The sequence below is a fragment of the Eleutherodactylus coqui genome, chromosome 8 (assembly GCF_035609145.1).
Source record: "Eleutherodactylus coqui strain aEleCoq1 chromosome 8, aEleCoq1.hap1, whole genome shotgun sequence".
NCBI classification, from domain to species: domain Eukaryota; kingdom Metazoa; phylum Chordata; class Amphibia; order Anura; family Eleutherodactylidae; genus Eleutherodactylus; species Eleutherodactylus coqui.
In genome coordinates this window covers 144,937,536-144,959,418 of record NC_089844.1, presented here as the reverse complement: position 1 = coordinate 144,959,418, position 21,883 = coordinate 144,937,536, and the positions used below count along the sequence as shown (strand labels likewise).

The following is a 21,883-nucleotide window of genomic DNA, read 5'->3' as shown; positions in this document are numbered from 1 at the left end:
AGGACATCCCCCTTTACCCTCGCTCCCCATCGCAGGCTTACCTATCTTCCTCCCAGCTCCGTCTGTGCAATGGGAGGGGCGGGGGCGGAGCTATGTGCTGGTCAGTTCTGCCTCCTCCCATTGATGGCTATAAACAAGGGGCGGGGACAAGGTAGGCCCTTAGCTCCGCCCACGCCCTTATCCATGGCCATTAATGGGAGGAGGCGGGGTGGATCGACATTTAGCTCCGCCCCCGCCCACCTCCGCCCGCCCCCTAGCATTGCAGAGACCGAGTGAGGAGGAAAGGTAAGCCTGCACGGGGAAGGGGAGGAGAACAGAGGGATGTAGTTTAGCAGCCATGCTGCTAAACTCCCTCCCACCTACAGCCGCTGCCATGGGCTCCCAGAACTATGTTCTGGGCTTGACGTAAAAGCGCACGGCGCTATATTGGCCGTCCGGGAGTTTTTACGTCTCGCAAATACGCCCATGTGATCTGATGCATTGGAATCCAATGCATCAGATCATAGCGCATATCGGCCGGCCTAAATGCGCTCATGTGATAGAAGCCTCATTGAGTTAATTATAAAGATTAATGGATTATGATTATATTTAATCTACAGAAGGAAGGGAACCAGAGCTGTCACCGGACAGTCAGTTGTCTGGAATCATGGGGAGGAAAGGGGTGATATTCATCTGGGCATTAATAGTAGCCCTCCTGCTTTCGGGTAAGTATTCACAATTTTTTGTTAGAAAAAATATATTTGGTCTTTGGGAATTTTAAATGGAGAATACCATAGATAACGTGTTAGAGAAAGGGAAAAAAGTGTTAGAGACACAGCAGATATCAAGTTGTTAGTCCGGTTCTGCTCAGATGCGTCCCGGCATATCCTCTGTTATTGATTCCACTTTGATTTTAGGTCATCTAGTGTCACCAACGGCGCCCACATCGAACATCTGTAAGGTGCATTAACCCTTTGCAATCCAATTTTGGATTCAGGGTTTCCTAGGGGCTTTCCTCTTTCTGCCATTATACAATAGCACCACCTGCTGGCTAGAGCCAGTACTGTGGTATGGGACATGCTGGAGAGGCCCCCGACAACAGAGCGACCAGTAATATACAGTAAGAATACCCTGCCGGACGTCTTCCGACATCGGAGCTGTACAGACTTCAATCAGAATGTCTTTAGTTGTCAGACAGTGGATTGGAAAGGGTTAAACACTAAGATTTATTTTATCTTGTCATGTCATTCTGACTATTGTATGTGAATTCACATATGAAAAATTTGACTTTACTTTTACCACTCTATTTGAATAATTATAAGACATAGAGTGTATAATGGCTCTTTAACCCGTTGATGACGCGGCCCCCTTTTTTTTTTGCATTTCCGTTTTTTCCTCGCCCCTTCAAAAAAACTCCTTTATTTATCCATTGACGTCGCTGTCTGAGGGCTTGTTTTTTGCGAGACGAGTTGTAGTTTTCAAAGGTGCTATTTATTGAACCATATAATGTACTGAAAATTGTAAGTGGAGTAAATAAAAAAATATGACCTTCCGCCATCTTTCAGTGCGTCTTGTTTATATGGTAAACAAACTGCAACAAAAACGACATGATGACTTTATTCTATGGGTCGGTACGATTTACTGTACTACTCTTTTTTTATGACATGTAATTTTTTTACGTTTTTTTCTCCCGCCATCTTGTGCGCGCAATAACTTTTTAACTTTTCCGTTGACATAGTTGTGCGAGGGCTCATTTTTTGTGGGATACCCTGTAGTTTACGTTAGTATCAATTCAGAATACATACGACTTTTTGATCGCTTTTTATTGCGTTTTTTTCTGGGAGACAGGGTGACTGAAAATGCATTTCTGGTGTTCTTTATTTTTTTGGGACAACGTTCACCGTGCGGCGTAAATAATGCACTACTTTGATAGTTTGGACTTTTACGGACCCGGCGATACCAAATATGTGTTTTTCTTTCAGGATTTAGATTTTATAAATTACAGATATGGCAAAAAGGGGATGATTTAAACTTTTATTACTTTTTTTTTACAATTAATAAAACTTTATTGATCTCACTTTCACTTTTCTTTTCAGCCCCCCTGGGGGACTACAACATGCGATGATTTGATCGCTCCTGCAGTATGATGTAATGCTATAGCTACCCCGACGCTCAAGGATGTAAATCTATGTCCTGGAGCAGGAAGGGGTTAAATAAGAGTAAAAACCATAAGTACAAGTGCATAAATGTAAGGGCTTATTCAAATGAGCGTATATCGCTCGGGTTTTCACACCAGACCGATATACGCTGCCCTTCTCTGCAAGGAGAGGAGGCAGGTCGGGCCAGAAGCTAGTACATTGAGCTCCCTACGTCACTGTTTGCAATGAGAGGGAGGGGGCGGAACTTAACTCCGCCCCTGTCCCGCCCTCTCATTTCAAACAGTGGCAAGGGGCAAAGAGGGGGAGGGAGCTGAATGCAGTAGCACCCGGCCCGGACAGACTAATATACGCTCATCTGATTAAGGGCTAAAGGGAATATATATAAGATGTATGCATAAGGTGGTACAGTAAGGCTGCCTGTCCACGGCCGTGACGGAAGAACGTTAACAATGTTATACCGCGGGGGAGGAGTGGGGAGCACTGACAGGTCTCCGCGATGAGCCTAACAGATAGGCTCACTACAGAAAATCGCAGCATACAGCGATTTCAATCCCACGAGCGGAGAATCGCTATAATTCTCCGCTTGTGGATGTCGGGCTGCGCTTTCCATAGTTAGCCCATGGAAAGCGTGTCATGCAAGGTGTGCGGGCAATTTATCTAGCAATGAAAACTTGCCCGTGGACAGGCAGCCTTAGGGCTTATTCAGACGACCGTATATCAGCTGGGTTTTTACGCCGAGCCGATATACGGTGTCCTTGTCTGCAGGGGGAGGAGGATGGAAGAGCCAGGAGCAGGAACTGAGCTCCCGCCCCCTCTCCGCCCCTTGCCACTATTTGCAGTAGGAGGGGCGAGACGGGGGCGGAGCTATGCACCCACACTTAGCTCCGCCCCTCCCTTTGCAAATAGTGGCGAGGGGCGGGGAAGGGGCAGGAGCTCAGTTCCTGCTCCTGGCTCTTCCATACTCCGCCCCCTGCAGACAAGGACACCGTATATCGGCTCGGCGTGAAAACCCAGCCGATAAATGGTCGTCTGAATAAGTCCTTAGAATGATTTCAAATGAAAGCTTTTTAGACAATATGTAAAATGCTCGTAGTAAATTATGCTACTGCATAGAGAAATGTAAACAAAATTAAACAACAAAAATGTAATATCTTTGTTTCCATCATATTTAGAACATGGGGCAAAAGGACAAACCACAACCGAACCTGTAAGTATCAAATATAATCCTGTTTTCGAAAAAGGGTTATTGATTCACTGACTTGTGATTCTCATCCTCGTGTCCATATGTGCTTAATGAATAGACAAAAATATAGTAAATGTTACAATTTAAACATATTATGAAATCAAAGTTGGAAAAAGTCAACAAAAACATACTGTAAAGACATGAGGGACACCATTCCTTAAGGAGGTTGTCTGTGATAAGAAAGTTATGGCTGATTTCTTCCAAAAACCAGTACCACACCTACCTACAGGTTGTGTCTGGTATTGCAGCTCAGTTCCATTAAAATGAATCAGACAGATGGGGTGCTGGTTTTGGTTTAATGCAACCATGAAATTCCATTGACAACACTGAAAACCCTGAAATGATTAATTAAGGGTTGCACAAGATTAGACAAATATGGCTGCTGTCTTCCAAAAACAGCACCACATTGTCCACAGGTAGTGGGGTATTACACTCAATTCACTTTTAAATAGACATTTGGAGAGTGATAAAAAAAACAAATATTAATTAGGAAAGGTAAAAAAACTAAAATATAAAGAAGAAAATGGAAAATATTTTTTAAAATTGCAGTAAAATAAAGATATTTAAGTGTTTTTATCCCCAAATGACACTGTAAGTGGCCACAGAGCTCATATCAGGATGTTTTGGTAAAAAGAATTAATTGAAAAAATGGAACTCATTTCACCTTAGAGGAACAAAGCAAATCCGGAAGAGTTTACCACACCCTTTATATAAATACTGAACAGTCTTAAAATGCTTTCAATGTCTTCACATGATTGCTAGGGAAAGTTCTTAATTAACAAGTAATGGTAGAATAGACATTGTACTAACTTTCCTTGGTTCACCACATTGCATGTTGGGGTGTACTAAACTAGCGACAGTTATTAAAGGCAATGACACATCTTTATGAAAATCTTTTCTGTAAATTATAATTGAAAACACAATACACACTGTAGACTTATTGTGTAATAAAGCTGTAGTATATGCTAATCCTGACCAGTATAATGGACAAACCGTACTTTAACTCAAGATTTAAAAAGGACATATTTTTTCACCGCCTGATTGCCAATAGTGGTACCTCTGCTCTCCTCCCCACTCGCTCTTTGCAATGGGAGGGGGCAGGACAGGGGTGGAGCTAAGTGCTGCCCTGTCCCGCTTCCTCCCATTGCTGGTTATGGACTAGGGGCGGGGAGGGGGCAAGAACATAGCCCCGCCCCTTGTCTGCAGCCAGCGATGGGAGGAGGCGGGATGGGGTGACACTTAGCTCCACCCCATACCATTCCCTCACACTGCAAAGAGCAAGCGGAGAGAAGAGCAGAGGGAGGGAGTTTAGCAGCCACGCTGTTACACTCCCTCCCACTTCCGGCCGCTTTCAGGAGCCCATGCAGCCGCTGACGTATTCTTGGTCCCGACATAAAAACGACCAGTGCTATATTGGCTGGCCAGGCATTTTTACGTCACGGGAATACGGCCATGTGATCTGATGCATCGGCTGCCCAATATAGCGCTGGCCGTTTTTACGTTGGGCCCAAAAGATAGTCCTGGGACTATCTTTTGGGCCGGAATACGTCTGCCAATGCATGGGCTCCTATGAGAGCCCATGACAGCATCCGTAGGTGGGAGGGAGTTCCCCGCTTGCTCTTTGCAATGGGAGGAGGCGGGATGGGGGGTCCCACCCCTAGTTGGCTAGCTGTGGGCAAGTGGTGGGACAGGCCGTAGAGCTATGTTCCCTCCCCTTCCAGCTCCTTGTACAAAGCCAGCAATGGGCAGCGCTTAGCTCCACTCCCATCCCGCCACCTCCCATTGCAAAAAACAAATGGGGAGGAGAGCAGAGGTGAGCTTGCGAGGGGGAGGGAGGGGAAAGAGGTGACAGCAAAGTGGCCTCGGCGTATATACGCTGGGGCCCATGCTGTGTAAATGAGCGCACAAACGTTGTATTTGTGCACACGTTCACGAGCTTTAACGTCACAGGTTGTAGCGTATATCGGCCGACCGTGAAAATGGCGACCGATATATGCTCGAGGGAAAGAAGCCTCATACTACTATTGCTACTACTAGTAATAATGAAATTAAATGTGTAATAATATTATTAAATGCAATTAATAATAATATATTTAAAGAAGCTGCCTCTTTGTCATTGCTCATTTCTTTTTATTTCATCTTTTACAACTGAGGCACCTCAGACGACACCTCAGACAACATCTCAGGTACTTCAAACAACACTTCAGGCAGCTACGATAACAACCGGGGCAGCTACGACAACAACTGGGGCACCTACGACAACAATTGGGGCAGCTACGACAACAATTGGGGCAGCTACGACAACAATTGGGGCAGCTACGACAACAACTGAGGCACCTCAGACAACAACTGAGGCGCCTCAGACAACAACTGGGGCACCTCAGACAACAACTGGGGCACCTACGACAACAACTGGGGCACCTACGACAACAACTGGGGCACCTCAGACAACAACTGAGGCACCTACGACAACAACTGGGGCATCTACGACAACAACTGTGCCACCTACGACACCAGCTGAGGCACCTCAGACAACAACTGGGGCACCTCAGACAACAGCTGAGGCACCTCAGACAACAACTGAGGCACCTCAGACAACAACTGGGGCACCTCAGACAACAACTGGGGCACCTACGACAACAACTGGGGCACCTACGACAACAACTGGGGCACCTCAGACAACAACTGAGGCACCTACGACAACAACTGGGGCATCTACGACAACAACTGTGCCACCTACGACACCAGCTGAGGCACCTCAGACAACAACTGGGGCACCTCAGACAACAGCTGAGGCAGCTACGACAACAGCTGAGGCACCTCAGACAACAACTGGGGCACCTCAGACAACAACTGGGGCACCTCAGACAACAACTGAGGCACCTACGACAACAGCTGAGGCACCTACGACAACAGCTGAGGCAGCTACGACAACAGCTGAGGCACCTCAGACAACAACTGGGGCACCTCAGACAACAACTGGGGCACCTCAGACAACAACTGGGGCACCTACGACAACAGCTGAGGCATCTACGACAACAGCTGAGGCAGCTACGACAACAGCTGAGGCACCTACGACAACAGCTGAGGCACCTACGACAACAGCTGAGGCACCTATGACAACAGTTGCAGCAACTACAGCTTTAGTATTTGCATCAACAACAGAAGTAAAAGTTACATCAAGTAATAATGTTGTAAGGAAGTTCATTTATTTATATCTAATTTGTCAATAACATTTAGGGCCATACAAAATCGGACATTGTCTAAGCTTTGTTCATATACATCTCTAAGAATGTTAGATCATTTAAATGGGAGATACGTAGACAGATATGAGATAGACAGTCAGGCTTCCTGTTCAAGGCCGTTGCGATAATATCGCTAGCGGTATTCTGCAGCGGAGGAGGGGGGAGAGCGGTCAGTACTCTGCGGTGAGCCTATCTGACAGATTTGAATTCGGCAAGAAGAGAATCGCTATGCTTCTTCGCTCGTGGACAGGGGGAAAGCGTGCACTGCGTTAACCGCGATTATCGTGGCGGATAACGCAATGAAAAAACGCCCGTGGACAGGTAGCCATAAATAGATAGATATGAGAGAGATAAATAGATAGATAGATATGAGATAGATAGATATGAGATAGCTAGATAGATAGATATGGGATAGATAGATAAATAGATATGAGATAGATAGATAGATAGATAGATAGATAGATAGATAGATAGATAGATAGATAGATAGATAGATATGAGATAGCTAGATAGATAGATATGAGATAGATAGATATGGGATAGATAGATAAATAGATATGAGATAGATAGATAGATATGAGATAGATAGATATGAGATAGAGAGATAGATAGATAGATATGAGATAGCTAGATAGATAGATATGGGATAGATAGATAAATAGATATGAGATAGTTAGATAGATAGATAGATAGATAGATAGATAGATAGATAGATATGAGATAGATAGATAGATAGATAGATAGATAGATAGATAGATAGAGATTAGATAGATAGATATGAGATAGCTAGATAGATAGATATGAGATAGGTAGATATGGGATAGATAGATAAATAGATATGAGATAGATAGATAGATAGATAGATAGATAGATAGATATGAGATAGATAGATATGAGATAGATAGATAGATATGAGATAGATAGATAGATATGAGATGAATAGATATGGGATAGATAGATAAATAGATATGAGATAGATAGATAGATATGAGATAGCTAGATAGATAGATATGGGATAGATAGATAAATAGATATGAGATAGTTAGATAGATACATAGATATGAGATAGATAGATAGAGATGAGATAGATAGATATGAGATAGCTAGATAGATAGATATGAGATAGGTAGATATTGGATAGATAGATAAATAGATATGAGATAGATAGATAGATATGAGATAGATAGATATGAGATAGATAGATAGATATGAGATAGCTAGATAGATAGATATGGGATAGATAGATAAATAGATATGAGATAGTTAGATAGATACATAGATATGAGATAGATAGATAGATAGATAGATAGATAGATAGATAGATAGATAGATAGATAGAGATGAGATAGATAGATATGAGATAGCTAGATAGATAGATATGAGATAGGTAGATATGGGATAGATAGATAAATAGATATGAGATAGATAGATAGATATGAGATAGATAGATAGATAGATAGATAGATATGAGATAGATAGATAGATAGATAGATAGACAGATATGAGATAGCTAGATAGATAGATATAAGATAGATAGATATGGGATCGATAGATAAATAGATATGAGATAGATAGATAGATAGATAGATAGATAGATATGAGATAGATAGATATGAGATAGATAGATAGATAGATATGAGATAGATAGATAGATAGATAGATAGATAGATAGATAGATAGATAGATAGATAGAGATGAGATAGATAGATATGAGATAGCTAGATAGATAGATATGAGATAGGTAGATATGGGATAGATAGATAAATAGATATGAGATAGATAGATAGATATGAGATAGATAGATAGATAGATATGAGATAGATAGATATGGGATAGATAGATAAATAGATATGAGATAGATAGATAGATAAATAGATATGAGATAGATAGATATGGGATAGATAGATAAATAAATAGATAGATATGGGATAGATTGATATGAGATAGATAGATATGAGATAGATAGATAGATAGATAGATAGATAGATAGATAGATATGAGATATGAGATAGATAGATAGATAGATAGATATGAGATAGATAGATAGATAGATAGATAGATAGATAGATAGATATGAGATAGAGAGATAGATAGATAGATAGATAGATAGATAGATATGAGATAGATAGATAGATAGATAGATAGATAGATAGATAGATAGATAGAGAGATAGATTCTCCATTCTCTGCTGGGACATACATTACATAATCTGAGTCATGTTCCCATTTGTGCGTGATATCTGGGCCATGTCACCCATAATGCTGTGCATTTTATTATAAGATATGACAGATGGATCTTATGAATACATAATTGATTGCATATAATTAACATTGAATCTTCTCTATTTGAAATGCAGAATGTAAAGTATTTGCTTCACTCACAATAACTCTTATCAGCTTGTAAACTCCCTTTCAGTTGCCTATAGATAGTAACATAACATATTATTGGTTTGTTCACTTCACAGGGGTCTGAACTAGCAAACATGAATAGCGAACAACTCGGCGATTATATTAAAGACACCAATGCCTTACAGAGCCCTGTTACAGCTGGTCCTGTTATACAAGCAATGCAGGATAAAACAATTCAATTCATCTACCCTGTCCTAAATAACATGGAAGGGCTGTCCGACTGTCCTAAAGAAGTCTTGACCTCCCTATTGCTCCTTATACTGGGAAAGATCCAGTCTCCCACTGATCCTCTTTGTTCAGTAAGATATAGGGGAGTTTTCGAAGGAAAGCTCAAGGTCCTCCTTAAAGGCATGGCTTCTGAGACCCTCAACATGATTGCCCCCAAGGATTGCACAGATTACCAGGACATGTAAGTAAAAATGAGATCTACAGTTTCCTTTTTTTGACCCTATTCGGTGCACAATATTGTAACCTGGATCTTGGCTGTATTCTGTTTTCCTACAGTTGCCAATATATGGGTGAGTCCAACTCAGACTACCTAGAAGATCTAAAGATGCAAATCGCTGAATGGAAAACCAAGTACTTGACTGCACAAAAAGCTGAGTCAGGTACGGATAACATTTTCTGTATATAATCAGGTCACATTAGGCTTTTACAAGTCATCCTGTTCAGGAGCCTTACCTATTAGCCAAAGCAGAGAATACTTTTCAAAAACTGTATCTTTATCTGCTGGACCCTACATGTCCCTGCATTATACGGACAGCCATTGATTTCAATAGGCACTACATAATGTTCAATGATCCCAATGCCGAAGGAAAATTGAACACTTCCTTCCTGCATGCAGGTTATATCTGGCTAATGAAGGTCCCACCAGAGGGACGCCCTGTTATCAGCTTATCATTGGACAACTCTTCTAAAGGCACAATTACACTGGACCATTATCGCTAAAACTTTGCTCATCAATGATCGTTTTAGCGATAATCGGTGCGTGTAAATGGGCACCTGCATTTCGGGCTCTTTTCACTGATCAATAAAATCAAGTGAACTTGATTTTAGTGATCAGTTTTATCAGTCGTTCTCCACGGGGGACTGCTGATAGCATTGTTTCTCCCGTGGAGAACAAAGGATCTGAGCCCAGCTATTAGCCTGAGCTCAGGGAAGTCTTCATTTACATACATAATTGGCATTTAAGTAGCTTGGAAACTACTTAAATGCCAATTATTTTTTATGCAAAATAATCGCTCAAAGCTGTCGCTCAAACTGTCCTTTGAGCGATCTTTGAGCAATTATCTGCTCGTGTAAATGGGCCTTAACAAAAAAGGGATTGTACAAAGTGGATCCACTTCCTTCACAACATCTCAAGAGGATCCCTTCCTATGTTATGCTGCATACTGAGCACCGTTTATTTCATTTCAGCTCAGTGCTGTAGTTGTAGTAGAGGTTGCTGGCTCCTCTCCCCCTTGTTGGGGTGTGATGAAGAATAAAAGGTCTTGTGCAGGTTCTAGCTTTGACAGATGGGTTTAGTGCTAAGCTAAGCTCAGCTCACTCTATAGCAATAGAGGCGACTATCTGTATGGAGGACAAAAAAGAAGAAGTTTGAGGCTGAACATTGTTTTATTTTTCATATAGGACTTGATGAAATTAAGTCTAGTACTGATAATATGCTTCTAATAGATGATAATTGACTTCCTATTTCTACAGGATCTGCCTGCGCATATGGTCTTTCGGGTGAAATGTGGCTGGAGAAGTGCTTTGGAGAGTCTTCAACGTTCATACCTTATATTACTATCGTCACTTTGTATCCCGGCATTGACCTAGTAAGTTATTTTTTCTTGCCATATTCAGTCAAACGTTTTTCAGAAAAATACAATGGATCATTTCTTATTGTCACCCCAACCTCCTTTATGGTGTATTGCCATAAAATACTGTAACTAGACCATATCACACAGTGTCTAATTACAAGCATCATACAGTATGGTGCCCAAGTAAATAAAATAACACAGCAATATTAACCCCTTAGTGACCAAGCCTGTTTGCACCTTAATGACCAGGCCAAATTTTGCAAATCTGACATGTGTCACTTTAACATGGAAAAACACCAGAAAGGTTTTGCATATCCAAGCGATTCTGACATTGTTTTTTCGCCACATGTTGTGCTTCATTTTGGCGGAAAAAAAAAAGACCGATAGAATTTGTGTTTATTTATTAAAAGCGCCAAAATTGGGAAAATCGTCATTTTTTCCCATTTCCAACTGCAATATCTCATTTTAGGGCGCACATTGGAAAAACTTTCGTTTTTTTTTTACCATTTAGGAGACGTACAAATTTAACATTACTTTTCAGCATTTTGAGGAACACTTTGTTTTCCTACACCAAGCCAAGATTGGAAAGGCTCATAGTAGTCAAAATGATAGATACCCCATTTTAAAAACTACACCCCTTAACGTATTCACTGAGGGGTGTCATGAGTATTTTAACCCCACAGTTTTTTTTCAGGAGTAAATGCAATTTAGAAGAGGAAAACGAAAATTTCATATTTTTGCAAGTATGTAATTTTAAGGACAGGACTTTTTTCTATAATACTCATGAAAATGAGGATTTGCACCCCAGAATGGATACCCCTGTTTGTCCCGTACTCAGAAACATACCCATTGTGGCCCTGGTATTACGTCTGTATGCACAATGGGGCCCAAAATGAAAGGAGCAACCGGTGGCTTTCGGAACAGAAATTTTGCTTGAAGGAGATTTAATCCCCATTGCCCACTTGTAGAGCCCTTGAGTGACCAAAACGATGGAGAACCCCCACAAGTGACCCCATTTTGAAAAGTAGACCCCTTAACGAATTTATCTAGGGGTACGATGACTTTTTTGACTTCACAGTTTTTGAATGAATCTAAGCCAAGCAGAAGGAAAAAATTATGATTTTCATTTTTTTGGCAATTGTGTCAATTTAAAAACTGTTTTTTTTTGTACAGTGTATATAGGAATGAAGACGTTCACCCCAAAATGGATCTCCCCGTTTGTCCCGTGTTCAGAAACATACCCATTGTGGCCCTAATCTACTTAAAGCAAACATGGTTAGGCCTATAATGGAAGGAGCACCCGTTGGATTTCAGGGTACAACGGAATAAATTCCAGGCCCCATTGCCCACTTTCAGAGCCATTTAGCGGCCAAAACGATAGAGAACCCCCACAAATGACCCCATTTTGAAAACTAGACCCCTTAACAATTTCATCTAGGGGTGTACTGCGTATTTTGATCCCACAGTACTTGAATAAATCTAAGCAAAGCAGAAGGGAAAAATTACGATTTTCATTTTTTTTGCAATTTTGTCAATTTAAAAACTGTTTTTTTTTGTACAGTGTACATAGGAATGAAGACATTCGCCCCAAAATGGATACCCCAGTTTGTCCCGTGTTCAGAAACATACCCATTGTGGCCCTAATCTACTTACAGGACACATGGCTAGGCCCATAATGGAGGGAATGCCCGCTGGATTTCAGGGTACAACTGAATAAATTCCAGGCCCCATTGCCCACTTATACGGAAAAAAAAATTGACTTCCTAAAAATACCCCACCCCCCACCCCCCGTTATCCCCATTTTTTGGCATTCCCTAAATATTAGATAAAAGTAATAATATAAACTGCGTTTTATGTTCAAAGACAGGGGTAATTACGGAGGCTGGTTGGGATGGGCACATGGGGCAAGAAAACTAGGTATCCCCCCTCCTCTCTCGCTTGGGGGTATTTTGTGACCTCAGCGGTGGGGATGGGGTGTAAAAAGTGGTGCTGTGAGGCTTTTTAATCTTGCTGCGGTGTGGTGATCTCACACAGAAGGCACTCAACAAGCTGCTCCTGGAACTGCATGAAGGCGAGCGTTCCCGGGGCTTCTTGTAAATTACGGATTACAGGTAGCGATCTAAATAACGCCAGGCTCTCACGGCCATATGCAGAATCCGCTTACGGAGGCCCGCAGCGAATTCCAGCTGTGAGCCCGGCTGTGTCCCTACGTACGGCCGCATAATGTACTGCGCATAACTGCCTACTCAAACAGACGATCATGCGCAGTACACCGTTTTTTGTTTATATTTCCCGCGCCGTCGCTTAGAGATGACCCGGGTACCTGCAGCCCGTACACAATGTGTTTGCATATGGGCTGCGAGTATATTCGCGGTCATAGAGCACAATGGGCTCTAGGTCGCGGATATCCGCGGTAAAATATAGCATGCCGTGTTCTGTTTCTGCGAGTGGATTATGTAATTCCGACCCGCTAATTAGGGGGAATTGTGTAATCCAATGCATGCGATTGATCTGTGGATTACCGCTGATCAAGCGCATGCAGAACCCATAATTCCTCTCTAGTCATACGTGACCGGCCTAATGTTATATGGCTAATTTATCACGTGACCGGGGACCGCTCAACGAGGCCTCTGGTCACTGCTCCAAGCACTCAGCGACCGTTGGTCGCTGAGAGCAAGGAGATTTAAAATTTCCTGGGCTTCCCGGCTCCTGCGAATGTGTCTGGCATTTTGCCGGCGGGCGCATGCGCAGCAGCCGGAAGGGTCCATGGAGGATAATCGCATCTGGATTCAAATGCGGAAGCCTCTGAGAAGATGTTGCATCTCCCCTCACCGATTGCATTGGTGAGGGGAGATGAAACTGCCACTTTTTTTAAGAACTTTTACATGATCGGACATTATATGCATTGGATAACGGCGATCACGTGACCAGTAACCGCATACTGCGGCTCCCTGTGACATCTCCAGGCTCTTGGCTACCTTTGGTAGCCAGCTGCAGGGAGATTTTAAATTTCTTGGGCAATCTTTCACTTTTGCGCATGCGTCCGCCATCATGCTGACGGGCGCATGCGCAGAAGCTGGGGTAAGGTCCACGGATCAACATCCCACCAGGGAACAAATCCGGGACCTTGGGTACGTAATTTCATCCCCCCTTACAGATACGATCCGTAAGGGGAGATGAAACTTTATCTTTTGAAACTTTTTTTTAACTTTTTAGTTTTTTTTTTTTTTTTTTTACTTTTTAACCTTATATGATCACCGTTATCCGATGGATAACGGTGATCATATGACTGGAAACCGCATACAGCAGTCCCCAGTCATATCTCCCTGCACTCGGCTATCTGTGACAGCCGGGTGCAGGGAGATTTTGAATTTGCCGGGCTCGCCGGCCTTCTACGCATACGTGCCACATCGGCGCATGCGCAGAAGCCAGCGGAGGGTCCCGACACCGGCCGGAGGACATGGAGGAAAGAGGGTGAGTATTTTCACCTCCCCTCATGGATCCGATCCATGAGGGAAGGTGAAGCTTTTCTTTCTTTTACTTTTTTCTTCACTTTTCCGCGATGGCCATTATCCATTGGATAACGGTGATCGCGGTACCGGGGACCGCTCACCGTGGTCCCCACTGACGTCTCCTGCCTGCCGGCTACCTACAGGAGCCGGGAGCCAGGAGATTCTAAATTTCCCGGGCCGCTGACGTAATGCCGCCTGGCGCGCATGCGCAGAACGCCGGCTTCGGGGCCCAGAGGACCAGGTGAGCGGGGAGCAGTGCGGCTGACCCGGGTGAGTAATTTCAACTGCCCTGATGGATCCGATCCATCAGGGCAGCTGAATCTTTAACTTTTTTTGCACTTTTTAAAACTTTTATGCGATCGGCGCTATTGGATAGCGCCAATCGCATTGCCGGGGGGGGGTGTCCCCGCAGCCCGTGATGACAGCTCCATGCTGTCGGCTACCTGTGGGCACCGACAGCATGGAGCTGTCACGTCCAGAGCCCGAGGGGCTTTATTCTCTGCAAGACACATGTTTTTACGTCCTCAGAGAATAAAGCCCACTTCGGGAGGACGTAGAAACACTATGGGCTGGTCGTTAAGGGGTTAATATACAGTATAGTGTTTAAATAACAGTGCCGCAAAATGTAAATATCCACATACAGTTCTCAACTAATACCAACCCACAGAGACCATATAAAAGCTCCATACACAGAGGAGTGTGATACAAATGCTATACAATTTATGGTGGTAGCAAGCTTAGGGTGCAAAATCCTTTGCCACACCCCTTTTGGGGTAGTTATTGTGCAGGTCGCACACCCCTGAGGCTGGCACTGCCTCCAGGAATGACGGATGATTGCATGGGGATTCTCAGGCTGCAGTCTCAAAAGGAGTTTACTTCATAGGACACCCCTATAACGCCAAGTGCATTGACCATCCTTTTTTTGTTCCCTAGTTTGGATCTTTGTATAAACTTAACTTAGACCAGATTATGGGTGTTATCAAAGACTGCAGATTATTCGATTCTGCATCTCCCGAAAACTATGTGGAACGCACTAAGCTTCTGATCGCTGACATAAGAAGTAAAGGATTTACCTACTGTGGAGAATTTTTGCAGCAAGCAAACGTGGTAAGTGATGTTTTGTAGGACAACACAATGAATTCTACCCACGTGAAATCTTGCTATGTTCATCCATTTTGAATATTACGCTATAATGTGTCTCTTTTTCTTCCTTCTTCACAGTATTATGGCCCTATACCCAACGAATACGTCCAATCCTCGCTATTAAATGAGTCTATGGACGTGCTTTTAGATCGGTATAAAATACTTGACTCTTCCATCCTCACTGAATGGTTCACGCAAAAGCTGCAAATTTGTCTGCCTTCGATGACACCTGATCTGTTTTCACGGCTGACCTACGTTTTGGTGGGAGGCTGCGCCAACATGAGAATCATGTAGGTAACATTTGACTTGATGTAGAAAGGTTGTAGAACATAACATGAGGTGTCAAACACATCAGGCATAGTTTCATCTTAAGCCACTTACAGGTTTTGTGCAAGGAAATTATTAGTTTTAAGCCTTCCTGGTTGATAGAAGACAAAGGTCCAGCAAGCTTTACTTCTGACTTCTTGACCCTAAGAAACACAAACCCCAAATCCATAAGGCAGTTCACATTAATGGCATGCACTGGGCGCAATGACTTTTAGCCTCATAATATGGACACCATACCAGAGCTTTAATAAAAAGTGAAGAGAACACATCCATATGGAGACTTTCAAGGGAGCATTAAAGGGGTTGCATCGAACCAGAAATAAAAAGTCCCTGGGTCCAGCACCGCTCCTGTCCAAGGGTTATCTGGTGTTGTAGTTCAGTTCCATTTAAGGCTGACTTCACATGGGTGTATCTGCGGATGCAAAACTTGTGCATGCAGTGAATAGAACCTATTGATTTCAATGGGTATTTACGTATTTTTAATGCGTGTTTTATTTCAAACTTACGAAAATCACGTTTTTTCAGTAGTAAAGATAGAAAAATCAAACTTGCGCAAAACTCACATTTTCATGCCAGAGCGTTGTATTATTTTTAATACAGCTGATGAAGGCCAATTTGACTTTCAATTGGGCGGTTTCAGACAGGTGCCATGTGGAGGCATCTGGTAAAAAAGTGTTATTTTTGCAATGACAATGTATTGGTGACAAATACCAATAAGTGAAGTAGCCATCAGCTTTGAAGAGGGCTCACCATGTTTTGGCCTACCAACAATGGGCTTGGTTTTATGCATCGCACTTATAGCTCATCTATTGAATATAACATCCGGGCTAACGGCTGAGATACAATTTGCCAACAGGGGGATTTAAAAAGTTAATTGCAGAGTCTTCTGGAGCATCGGGCAATTCTTGTGCTGACACCAGACACCGGGTCCCTTTGGGTGGCCATGCACACCTTGGCAATCTCAGGGGGCCTCCAAAAAAGACCCTATATAATAATCTGCCACTAAAGTGAAGTTGGAAGATTTTTAGAGTGGCGAAGCTCTAAGTGAAATCTAAAAAGTGGTTATAGTAACAGCATGTTAAGGGGTATTTCAGCTTCAGCAAAAAAAAAGTTCTACAATTTTCCAAGATCTCTGCTTGCTGTTCTTAAAAATGTCATTGTTTACTTTCGTGGGATACACGTCGGTCCACGGTCATGTGCTTAGCACACCTATTATAAAACAAATGTTTCTTGTGTTTCCCCTTTAGTGTTGATGGATGTAACGAGGTCTTTAGGTTCATGGATGATAAAGCAAAGACTGCTGTTGCAAACTGGATCACAAATATGTTTTCAAATGATGCAGATCGTAAGTGACCTGACTTAAAGAAGATGTCCCATTTATTTCATCTCACTATTGTGTATTTGATCTCAAGCGGAGATAACGGTTTTATAAGTTTTTTTACAATGTTGTGTCTGTTTTGCTTTTCTTAAGCCTTCTAGAGGGCAGCCATAGTGGAGGCACATTCTTCCCTCCTGTTTTGTCTGCATAGGCAGTACAGCGGGTGTGTTTGCTTTATGACTACTGCCAAGAATAGCTGTTAATGGACAGAAGAGTATTGGCAGATTGATACAGCCTCCAGGAAATGATAAAGTATAGCTCCTCCCTCAGAGACGAGAGAGTAACAGGGGATCTACATGCAGGCTCTTATATGTGTTTATAGAGTACAGTATTACTATAGTGCCTTCTTCAGTCTTCCAGCAATACAACAGAGCTATCATTAAAGGAGTGTTCCCATCTCAGCTAAACATGGCCGTGATAGGAACACCACGAGACGTCCGGGCTGAGCTATGCAGTTTCTGTAACTCCCATAGAAGTCAGTGGGAGTTACGCAAACAGTGTAGCACACAGTATACTGCGCTGTATCTGCAGCTCCTGAGTTATGAAAATAGTGTAGCTTGCTGTGCTACGCTGTTTGCTTAACTTTCATTGCGTTCTCTGGGAGTTACAGAAACAGCATAGCGTTGGGTATTTGGCTATTTCCATCCACCAGACCACCCCCAGCCACCACGTTCAAGAAAGCCAAGGGCTGTGGGGGCCCTAACGTATAATGGTTGTGGGTTCCAAATGGGGGACCCGAAACTATTTGACTTTTATGGCATAGCTTGTGGATATGCCATAAATCTGAGTTGGGAACATCCCTTTAACTCTCACCCCCTAATGATAACGTGCTGACCCTGCCTTCTAATGATTTTAATGACTCTGCTGACCATGTCCCCTATCAATGAGATGTCTCTACTGACCTTGTACTCTAATGATGCAATGACTCTGTTGACCCTATCCTCTAATGATGAGTTGCCTCTGCTGACCCTGCCCTCTAATGATGAGATAACTCTGCTCACCCTTACCTCTAATATTGAGATATCTCTGCTGACCATGCCCTCTAATGATGCAATGACTCTGTTGACCCTATCCTCTAATGATGAGTTGCCTCTGCTGACCCTGCCCTCTAATGATGTGATGACTCTGCTGACCCTTTCCTCTAATATTGAGATATCTCCGCTGACCATGCCCTCTAATGATGCGATGACTCTGCTGACCCTTTCCTCTAATAATGAGAGGTCTCTGCTGACCCTGCCCTCTAATGATGAGATAACTCTGCTGACCCTATCCTCTAATGATGAGTTGCCTCTGCTGACCCTGCCCTCTAATGATGAGATAACTCTGCTGACCCTTTCCTCTAATGATGAGATATCTCTGCTGACCATGCCCTCTAATGATGCGATGACTCTGCTGACCCTGCCCTCTAATGATGAGATAACTCTGCTGACCCTTTCCTCTAATGATGAGATATCTCTGCTGACCATGCCCTCTAATGATGCAATGACTCTGCTGACCCTTTCCTCTAATAATGAGAGGTCTCTGCTGACCCTGTTCTCTAATTATAATGAGATGGCTGATGGCCCTGTGTCTTTACTAAATAACGTAAGTTTCCATACTTCTCTTTTTACAGAATGTATGACCGATAAAACGCTAACTGACAACTGCCAACAGTTTTTGGGATTTGTGAACATGTCTAGGATATACGAACTAAGGCCTACATTCAGTGTGGTAAGAACTTCAGATAGATAAAAAGTCTCCATGCAATGACGACTAATTCAGTACCAAAACATTTATAGGATGCCTAAGCTTTTATAGAATACTATCAACAGTCAATGTTTGGTCCAATGGTCTGAAAATGTAGTTTCAACTGAAAATTTTCAAGGCATCCTACACTTACCATCAAATTAATTGAGCCTCTTTCCTATTGCATAAAGGAAATCCATGACTGTGATATCGTCATAGATTAGGTATGCTTTGCTGTACAAGCAGTGAGACCATAAAATTTACTGCTCCACAATCTTGTCATGGGTGCTTTGAACAAGTTCAAAGGGGGTTTAGATGCCTTTTGTGAAAGTTATAATATTGCAAATCAGGGTACTCACACCTATACTGCACAAACAATCGTGTGAAATGGCAATTTTTCATGTGCAGAAGATCTGAGCTTCATGCGCGTGAAAATCACCTATTTACTGGAGCAGCTGCTCCAGGAGGAGAGAGAGAAGAACCCCACAGGGCTTCAGGATTTCCCTGTAGCAGGGAGTGGGACAGAGAGCGGGGCTATGGGGGATTAACACATATTCACGCTTTCTCTCTCCCTGCTATGGGTTAGTCCCCCATAGCCCCGCTCTCCCTGCTCTAAGGGATTAACCCATAGCCCCACTCTGTCTCTCCCTGCTATGGGTTAATCTCCCGTAGCAGCACTTTGTCTCTCCCTGCTTAGGGAGGATTAACCCATAGTCCCGCTCTCTCTTTCTATTCTGGGGGTCCCTGAGGGATATCCCCATAGTGCAGAGAGAGGGGGCGGGACTAGAGAGAGGGGAAGGGGCTATAGGGCTTCTAACAGAAATTCCCCATATCAAAGATAAAGGGGGCAGGGCTAGAGGGTGGATCCCTCTAGCGCTACCCCTCCTCCCACGACCTGTAATCTAGCCCCCCTCTCGCTCCCTGTTATAGGGAAATCCCTTGGAAAGAGAGGTGGAGGGTGTCCCCTACTGCCCCTCACTGCTGGGGAATTGCCCAGCAGCAGGGCTGGAGGAATATTTTGCTGCTTATGTGCTGCCAAGTAGCTTATTTCAAATGTCCTTTTGTAAATTCCTGTTAGTCCCAGCAGGGATTAAAAGAATCCTTGTGGGGCATCCCCTCATGCCCGCAGGGACTAACAGGAGTTTACAGCTGGACATTTAAAATGTGCTTCTGGGCAGCAGGTTATAAATGTCCTGCTGTAAGCAGCGGGGAATCTGCTTTTCCTGCGCAGGTCAGGTCCTATCTTTTCACGCAGTATGGACCTTAGATGTGGGCATTGTAGCCACACATGTCCTATCTTTAGCAGGTGTGAGCATTTTATGCTTCTAAAATTCTTTCATGTGAGCACTTCTATAGGAAACAATTGGTTCCTATAGAAGCGCTTTCTGTGCGCACCTCTCATACGCTTAGATAGCGCTCGTGTGAAAGAGGCCTAATTGTCATATTTGGAGACTAGAAGGAATTTGTCCCCTGATATGGGGCAATTTGCCTTCCTTTAGAAAAACACTGCATGGTTGTCTGTTGGACCTGATGGAACTGTGTCTTTTAACTGGTGTTGGTCTTAGTTTCATTAGGCCCAACAAAGGAAATAATTCTGATGGTTCTCCGCCCATCTATGCAGAACATGCGCACATCCACTTGTATTTACATTGTAAGACTATAACACAGGATGCATCTTAAAGGGGTTGTCCCGCCCCCCAAACTAATTTTTTTCCCCCCATGAATGCCCTGTAGAGGAGAAGCATCACACACAGCAGCCTTTCCCATAAAAAACAATATTTTCCTCACCTTTTTATTCCTTTTCTTCCCCTTATAAAGCTTGCGTGAAGAACTTTTTAAAGATGGCACCGCTGGGTAGTTCCCATCATGCACTGCTGCCTCTCTCTCCTCAGCGTGCGCGCTCCCGATGATGCCGGTCACATGACTGGAGGACCGGCGTCATGGAGATGCAGGCTTCACTGCTGTGAATGGAGCCGGCAGCCGGCCGGCTCCATTCACAGCAATGAGAGGGCAGTGCGATCTCCTGCTACTGCTGTGAGAGCTGTAGCAGGAGATTCGTTCATCTCCCCGACATGTCTCCTCATTACTGGACACTGAGACAACAGTGTCACAGCCTCCAGTGACGAGGGGACATGCTGGGGAGATGAAAGTAGCACCAAGCATGACACACACACATGCCCCCCCCCTCACAGTGCCCACACACAGTGCCCCCTCCACTGCCCACACACATGCCCCCCCTCACAGTGCCCCCTTCACTCTGCCCCCCCACAGTCCCCGCCCCTCCAGTGCGCCCCCCCCCCGTAGTCCCCCCTTCAGTGTCCTAACACAATGCACCCCCAAAGTGCCCACACACAGTGCACCCCCCCATAATGACCTCCCCACAGTGCCCTCCACAGTACACCCCCTCAGTGCCCCCACCACACACATGCCCCTCCACAGTGCACCCCCCACAATGCCCCCACCACAGTTCCCCACTTCAGTGTCACCCACCACAATGCCCTCCCACAGTCCCCCCCAAAGTGCACTCTTGCATCCACCTCCGCCAGAAGTCTATGCGAAAGCACATCCACCTCCGCCAGAAGTCTATGTGACTGCACACCCACCTCCGCCAGAAGTCTATGTGACCGCACACCCACCCCACAAAAAGTCTATGTGACCGCACACCCACCCCACAAAAAGTCTATGTGACCGCACACCCACCCCGCAAGAAGTCTATGTGACAACATATCCACCTCCGCCAGAAGTCTATCTCCCCCCCGCTAAGTGACAACCCACGCCCGACTCCTGCACCCCCCCCTCCGCAAAGTGTCAGCCCGCGTCCGATTAGCGCCCCCCTCCCACAGCCCAACCACACCCCCTTCTCATTGACTTACCCAGCCCAGAAGGAAGGTCCGCTGGGGGAAGCTACTCCTCTTCTGTCTGCCGGAGCCAGGGGAAGCCAGGTGAAGATTGCGCATGCGCC

At 44.0% G+C, this 21,883-nt stretch overlaps 2 protein-coding genes across 2 annotated transcripts in view; both read left to right on the top strand.

Moving 5' to 3' along the window:
* Positions 1-21,883, top strand: part of LOC136576957 (uncharacterized) — a 299,361-nt gene that overhangs the window by 212,673 nt on the left and 64,805 nt on the right. The window lies entirely within an intron of this gene.
* The window catches only part of LOC136576958 (uncharacterized), a 42,320-nt gene that overhangs the window by 1,908 nt on the left and 18,529 nt on the right, over positions 1-21,883 (top strand). The window contains exons 2-11 of the mRNA XM_066576624.1: positions 600-704; positions 3,311-3,345; positions 5,535-5,567; positions 9,091-9,443; positions 9,539-9,642; positions 10,736-10,851; positions 15,282-15,455; positions 15,570-15,781; positions 17,066-17,163; positions 18,809-18,906. Of these exons, the coding sequence (XP_066432721.1) occupies positions 647-704; positions 3,311-3,345; positions 5,535-5,567; positions 9,091-9,443; positions 9,539-9,642; positions 10,736-10,851; positions 15,282-15,455; positions 15,570-15,781; positions 17,066-17,163; positions 18,809-18,906 (1,281 nt within the window). The 5' untranslated portion in view covers positions 600-646. The remainder of the gene's footprint in view (positions 1-599; positions 705-3,310; positions 3,346-5,534; positions 5,568-9,090; positions 9,444-9,538; positions 9,643-10,735; positions 10,852-15,281; positions 15,456-15,569; positions 15,782-17,065; positions 17,164-18,808; positions 18,907-21,883) is intronic.